General features: G+C 32.4%; 1 protein-coding gene across 1 annotated transcript; it reads left to right on the top strand.

Moving 5' to 3' along the window:
* The first annotated feature begins 5,093 nt into the window (after positions 1 to 5,093).
* On the top strand, positions 5,094 to 7,819 carry LOC139490155 (putative uncharacterized protein DDB_G0285119). Its single transcript, XM_071277006.1, has 3 exons — positions 5,094 to 6,416; positions 6,667 to 6,722; positions 7,777 to 7,819. The coding sequence occupies exons 1-3, from the start codon at positions 5,094 to 5,096 to the stop codon at positions 7,817 to 7,819; spliced, it is 1,422 nt and encodes a 473-aa protein (XP_071133107.1).
* Positions 7,820 to 8,029: the final 210 nt, after the last annotated feature.

Genomic DNA, 8,029 nt, shown 5'->3' with positions numbered 1-8,029 from the left:
GATTTCATAGTGTAATGTGTAAATCTAAAATATGTTTTTATAACAAAAGACTGTCTTAACAGTCACTAGTTTATACATATCTATGATAGGAATTATGTACCTATTTGTTCTATTCTTAATTAAAGATAGCTTCACACCAATTGTAACAATACATTGGACAAAACAATGTTGGAACCTAACATTAAAAGATGTTGACATGGTATGTCTAAATAGAGAATTCTCGATATCTGACTTTACTAACGTCATACATAAAGTATACGTAAGAAATCACAATTAAGACTATATTTGAGATTGAATTGTCTCCCTTTTTCCAAAACAAAAAAACCATATCAAAATGCATTCAGCTATAATTTCGCCATTATCTTCATATTTTTCTTAATCTAATTAGGATATTTGAATTAAGACAACATTGTTGTACATAGGGAAAGCGTTTATTTTCAGTTAGGGAATCATGAATACATTGGACAATTAAAACAAACTTGACACTGTACGTGTAAGTCTTTTTGTTTATAAGAAACAAACCGACCAAAAACCAGTTACAGCGCAATGCCATTAATGGACTGTTTTATGCTTTATGGTCTGGTGTGGTTTTTTTGGAATGTTTTCGTCTTTCATTTATTTTCATACTTCGTCATCCCGGGCTTTATTATCTTAGATCGTTAATCTATGTCCTAGCTTAGACTATTTTTTACGAGTTATTTAGTGTGAATTGTTGCAACTATCTTTTTAAATTGATTTTTACCGACTGCTGTTGCATCACTTTCTAAACTTAGGAGAGCATTTTGAGTCGGTAAACATCTGTGTCCACCGCCATAATTTATGCTCGGTCATATGCTACTCAGTGCTTGACTTTGTTGCTGTTTATAATATTTGTGCTTGGTTCGCACATGTTTGCTTTCTCGTTTTAATTCCCTTGCCTTTCCCTTTCCAAAATAGCGATTTTGTCAGTGCATAATTAATCGATCTTTAAGCGTACATGCACGTCTTCAACTTGAAAAAGCAGTTTCGATTTTTAGTATTTATAGTGATTCTGGTATTAAACTTAAAATTATTGACCATTAAACCTTGAGAAAAATAATCGTAATTAATGGAAGCAAAGGAATGTATAAAGAGCTGATATCAAGTTTAGGATTCAATAACTGGAGACACTGCTATACATCTGTTGTACTTTGTGAAAAATGCCAAGGGTTAATTATTAAGTCAAAGCATATTATCATTAAACTATTATAATTGAAATAAAAAATCTCAAAATACAAATATCATCCCACTTTGTTGACCGTCAATCCACGATTTTCAAACCAAAATAGGTTGTATCTCTAATTTAAAGTTGTGTTTGACGTATAGTTATTATAAACTAGTATTTTGAAGGGGTTTTTTTTCTCCGGAAAAAACCTTCAGATATACTTTATAGTCAAGTCAGAATCAACATATGTGTAAAATTATAAAAAATCAAAAGATAAATGTTTATGGTTGATACAAAACTTCACGCCAACATATAAATGTGTCGTATATCTTGTATTAAGATAGTTCTTGTTTGTTTATTGTCGTCAGTACATAATCAAGGCAATCTGAAATTGAGCCCTTGGTCTGGACTAAAGCTAAAAATGAAGGCCATACGGTAACCAATAGTTGTTTAAAATCAACATTATTTCCCCATGATAGTTAGCTATCTGATTGTTAATACTGTTGGATATGGACGATTCATCTTTTGTGGTTGAACAAAGGATTTTTTTATTGTTTTTTTTTTATGGCTTCATATATATACTTCATCAAATTGTCTGTACGAAATAAAATGCCCCTCCGCACCAAATATTTAAACACATAAAAAGATGGGTCGTTCCTTCTATGATGTTCACATTAGAAAGAAAAATAACGGAACATCTGAGTTGCTATCTCCTTGCCATATTCTACCAAACATCTCTTTAAACGAATATCCACAGTAAGGTTGAACATATAAATAACGAAGATATATCTTGGGAAGAATTTCTTTATACGAAATATCGAATAAAACAAGTGTGGACACAGACTAGCGTGGACAGTATCCAGCATATAAGAGAATTACTCGGTCAAACTCATAAGATCCAAACAAATTCGAACTTGATCTGGATTTTATCATGGACATTTGCCAACCAGACGATACCACCAGATAGACCACCAGAAAGACAGATATACAGACAAATAGGACCACCACACCGACAAGACCATCAGACAGACAGACCGACAGTCAAGACCCCCAGACAGTCACACAAACAAGACCACCAGACAGACACGCAAACAAGACTACCAAACAGGCACAGACAGACAAGACAATCAGACAGACAGCAAGCCAGACAAGACAACCAGACAGACAGACAGCCAGACCAGACCACCAGATAGACAGAAAAGACCACCAGACAGACAGACATACCAGATAAACAGACAGACAGACAAGAACACCAGATAAACAGACAGGCAGACACAGAACATCAGACAGACAGACATACAAGACAACTAGACTAGACCACCAAACAGACAGACACACAAGACCACCAGACAGATATACAGAGAAGACCACCAGACAGACAAGACAAACAAGACCACCAGACAGACAGACAAAAAAGACTACAAGACAGACAGACAAACAAATATAATAAAGTCTCCTACAGCTCCACTTCACAGGTCAGGGACTTATATATATAGTTAACACTAGATGATTAACGATCTATATCAATCAACAAAATGTTTTATAGCTAATTAGGCACTAGTCCCACATAAATCAATTTAGTTTAATTACCGATTAAACTTAACCAAACTTAAACTAAATCAGTATATCTTTGCGTCTTGGCTTTAAAGGTCATATATAAATATGTAACATAACGTTGCTATGAAATAAAGAGAAGAGCAAATATATTTGCGGGTTTCTACAATGTACATGAAATACTGTTGAGACCGATTATCTACAGATAAGCCTTTTTCAAATGATTTTTACAGTTCGTTCTTTTGTTGTACTATAAAACCACTGTCAAGAGCCTGTAATTCAGTGGTTGTCGTTTGGTGCCGTGTTACATATTTGTTTCTCTTTCATTTTTTTTTGTACATTAATTAGGACGTTAGTTTTTTCGTTTGAATTGTAAAACGTTTTACATTTGTCATTTCGGGGCCTTCTATAGCTGACTATACGGCATGGGCTTTGCTCATTGATGAAGGCTCTACTGTGACCATTTTTATTAATTCCTGTGTCATTTGGTCTCCTGTGAAGAGTTGTCTCATTGGCAATCACACCTCATCTTCTTTTTTTTTATTATTATTATTTAAAACGAGAAACATTTATAAAACATACCAACAAAGACAAGCATTGTTCCTGACTTAAATTCCTGACTTAGGACAGGTGCATATAATATATGCTGCGGGTTTGAACGTTTTAACAGGCGCCAACCTTCACCCTAAAACTGATACAGCAGTATAACATTACAATTGAAAAGACGCACTATAAAATATTAATTGAAAATGACTTTACTCTTAGACTATAAAAAAATGAATGTAATATGAAATTGTGTACCAGTGTTTGACTGAAATTTCTGCAAATTTACTTTGCATATGTTGTTATGGCTCTTGCTCTTTCTGCATGAAAGAGAATAAACTTTCAAAAGGAAAAAAAAATAATAATTTTGCAACCATCAGCTACATTTTCTTTTATCTGTTTTGACTCCTTATAATTATAAAATCTTGATTTATATCCTTGCAAAAACTTCAAAGCTTGTTCAATTTTATGTAGTATGTGCTGCAACGCATTTAAAAAGATTGAAATTGATGACAGGGGACTCTACAAAGATCCTTTAGTAATCTAAATAAATGTTCATCAGTTGACAAATAACATTGCACATTAACGTAACAACTGTAAAAATACAAATGTCGTCTTCACCGAAAACTTAAATAATCAATTTGGAAAAAAAATGTATAGACGTTACGCGTGATGTTCGTACATGAAAGCGTGACACAACGTCGTTAAAATTTCGTAACGTTCAAACCAAAAATTGGACTGAAACGTTGTTTTTAATCAAGTGCGACATTCTTTTAAATATAATATTTTGAAAAATCATAAAATTCTACCATTATAAGAGCAAAAGCAATGAATATGATTTCACAAAATTATATATTTTGGACTTGCATCTTGCCAACTACACCGAATTTCCAATGAGATACGAACATCGCGCGTAACGTCATAACATATGGCAACTTAAATTAAAAGATACTGATAAATTTCATTTTATCTACAAAAATCGTATTTTTTTTAGCTTACTGTCAAAAAAAAATATATATCTGTAAAAACAATCACCGACTTACTTAACAGTCAGTGATTTAAAAGTTCGTAATACATAAGTTTTTACCTTTTTAACGGTCTAAAAATGATTTCGGGAAAAGAAAGACAATCCAAATTAATAATTTTCACTTTCATACGTACAATGTATGCTTGAAAGGTATAAATAACATGAAGTTGACGCTTCCTACGTACAAATACCATTGTTAAGTTACATTTAATGTATGAAGTAGATACTTATGTCGCTTGTGTTGTTTTCTCTAATATGAGTTGATATGCTACAAGACCAAATATGGTCATCAATTCCACGGTATCAAAAAAATAAAAAAAAAACCAACAACAATGTATTGCCATATGACCTTTTATATTGAAGGGTTACCCTTGCGTTAAGTCATGTTCAGACTCTTTTAACAGAAAAAAAGGAATATTGAGTACACGTACACGGAACCTAATCCCACACAAAGTCAATGTAAATTAAACTATAATTGTTTAATATACATAAACTGCAGTGTTTGTAGTATCAACTGCATAATAAATAAACGACTTTAAAACATGATATTGTTTCCTGAAACGGATACTTTTGTATTGACCATTTATCTTTCTTTGATAGTTGTAAAAAGACAATTACATATAATGTGTTTTTTAAGTATCTTTAAGCATTTTTGCTTGAAATCTGCAGTTTTAGTGACCATAAAAACGTCACAACATCTATTAATTGTTGATGAGCAATATGTCTTTAATTCATTCGGGTATATAAGGAGTTATCTGCTTCATTACTTGTTGTTCGGGTATTACAATGAAAACACCTCAACAGTCATATTTTCCCATTTTATTTCTTCTGATTTGCGGTGTTTTATCATGGAATTATGTCTCAAACACAGACAGAACTACGGAAGGTTCTTTAAATATCAATCAGAATATTGTCACAAAGACGGAGAGGAGCTCTGGGGGTTCAACAAATTACGATCAAAATACTGTCAAAAATACGGAGAGGATCACTACTGTTTTACAAAATACCAAGAGGAATACAGCCAAAGAGAAAGAAAGAATCCCTAATGCGTCTGTTGATTTAAATAGGAATACTGCAACACACAAGGAGAGTATATCTAATAGTTCGACAAATAACAATAAGAATACAAACACAAAGACAGAAAGAACTCCTCGTGTTTCTGTTAATTTAATTCAGAATACTGCAACACAGACGGAGAGGAACTATTACGATTCGACAAATAGCGATACGAATACAAACACAAAGATGGAGAGTACTCCTCATGGCTCTGTTAAATTAACTTCGAATACTACAACACAGACGGAGATGATCTATTATGATTCGCAAAATAACAATAATAATAAAAACAAAAAGACAGAAAAAACTGTTCGTGGTTCTGTTAAATTAATTCAGAATACTGTAACACAGACGGAGAGGATCTCTTATGGTTCGACAAATACTCAACACCGAAAAAGATATAACCCAGATTTTTTTACAGCATCATGGACAACCTTCAATGGTGGTCTTTTATTAGGGTTGAATAAAAGTAAAGAAAATATCCAATCAGAAATAAGGAATACGGAAATAAATGATACTTTAAATTTACTCAGTGGTTTGAGCACTCAGTCAACAGAGCATCTAACAACCTTGCAAGAACTTCAACGTGATCCATGTCAAGAATATGGAACTTGTTCCTTGGCACAGAATAAAACAAAATGGTACTGTTACTGTGATAGCGACTGTAAAATGTTTAACGACTGTTGTATTGATTATAATGGAAATATCAGAAACAGTAATAGTCAACTATCATTTGAATGTTATCCCCAGACTTACGTTGATCATGTTGATAGTCGAACTGGATTTCTAGCAGTGGGATCTTGTCCTAATTCTTACAAAAACAGAACTATAAAAGAAAGGTGTTTACAAAATAATTTTACAGAAAATGGTATTTTCGTGTCATATGGAAAGATCCTGATATTCAAAAATAAGTTCTGTGCATTATGTAACAATGTCACAGATGTCCAAGAATTTGATATTGTGTTTGCTCTAGATGAAAACTTGTATGAATATATGTTTAAAATGAAAAAGGAAAACAGAAAGACATATTTTCTTAGCAATTCCGATTTCAAGGTTATTCCACCAGGCAACACAAACCTGCGGTTTTGTGTGAAAGATCTTATATCAAACAGCAACTACAATATATGTCAAAGTTATAACAATCCTATTATAGTATATGATACGTTCAAATTGTATAAGAATTATCTCTGTCTAGACTCAAATGTTTCAAGCGATATGTATTCGTTTGTATGTATATACCAAATATTTGAAATGCTCTTTCAAGATCGAATTTTAAATAGTTTGTCGATTCTTGTTTCTTTAGGAAACCCAACAGGAGTTTATACCAATAAAGACAAATGCACGGAATGGACAGAAGAGGTAAGAGAATTGATTCAGTTTGTTCCAGTTTGCCGAAACTACTGTTTTGATTTAAATTTTATTTGTACATTGTGCCTCAAAAATAGTATATATGGTATATTAAAAGTTGTTTTGTCAATGTCCATCGGCGGAGCACATATTTAATCTTACTAACAGAAATTACTTTGATCATTATCTATTTCATTTGCCAAGACTATGTCAGTTTCAAAGAAATTGCTCGTATAACTCTTGACAGACATCAGGATCATAATCATCCGACAATGCATGCTGTGTAAAATTCTTATAATGCACTCACCGTATAACTTACATACCCCCCAAAAAAAAACAAAATAACTCTTACAAATGGTTGATCGACTTTGATTTGAAACATGTTAGAAACATTGCTGAAATTTACTTTGATATTGATGGAATGAAAATCCTTACCAAAACGAAATATGAGCGAAATAGCGCCTACGATTCAAATATATATCTTAATTTACTTTCGAAAGGGACATGACTCGTTAACGTTTTTACGTTGCTGATTTTTATACTCGTTGAGACATTGATGGTATAAACTTTGACAAATATGTCATTAAAACCATCGACAAGAAATGTAGCCTTGAAAGCGCTTGAAATAAATAATTTTCACCTTGCTATTAGAAGTTGTACTTTTGGACGACACTGAGAATTGGTTATTGATAAAAGTTAATTTGGACAATTTGTGACCCCAACATGCTGAGTCAAAATTTCACATCGAAATGTTTACTACATGGACACGTTATTCCTACTCAGCACTATATGTGTCTGTTCTCACTTCATATGTTGCGTGCTACACTATATTAGTTTCAAGTCTTTGGTTTGTCGCGGATGTGGATTGAACATACGGACTATTACACTCCAAATACGGTTAACCTTGCCATTTTTGGAATTAAAAAAATATTCCTTTATTTTATTGTTCTGCACATATTATGAATACACTTTGATTAAATCATGTATCAGATATGTTTGGATAATCATTGCATATTTATAATACTTCTTCACAATTCCAGTTTTAATTTTTTGGATTTTTTTTCAGATTAAACAACTGGGTTTATGCAGTCAGTATGATATTTTCATAAATGCTAGTATAAACTTTAGATTGTCTTTGATTTCAAACCAAATGTTACAAAAAGAAATCTTTCACCAAATTGTTTTAATGGTAGGACACAGCTATAATACAAAGAATTTCACCATAAGAACATCAAAATTCCAGATATGGATGGATGAAAACGGACTAATTGTTACTATACGAGTTGAAATGATTATACAAAAATCCGCTTTCCATCATG

The sequence above is a fragment of the Mytilus edulis genome, chromosome 9 (assembly GCF_963676685.1).
Source record: "Mytilus edulis chromosome 9, xbMytEdul2.2, whole genome shotgun sequence".
Classification (NCBI taxonomy): Eukaryota; Metazoa; Mollusca; class Bivalvia; order Mytilida; family Mytilidae; genus Mytilus; species Mytilus edulis.
This window is presented reverse-complemented; position numbering and strand designations above follow the sequence as displayed.

Bases quoted from the DNA above. Each gene is read 5' to 3' on its own strand.
- LOC139490155 (XM_071277006.1), top strand. From the start codon at position 5,094: ATGAAAACACCTCAACAGTCATATTTTCCCATTTTATTTCTTCTGATT. The intron at 6,417-6,666 runs GTTATTCCACCA...TTGTTTCTTTAG, and splicing joins TTAGCAATTCCGATTTCAAG to GAAACCCAACAGGAGTTTAT. The intron at 6,723-7,776 runs GTAAGAGAATTG...ATTTTTTTTCAG, and splicing joins GCACGGAATGGACAGAAGAG to ATTAAACAACTGGGTTTATG.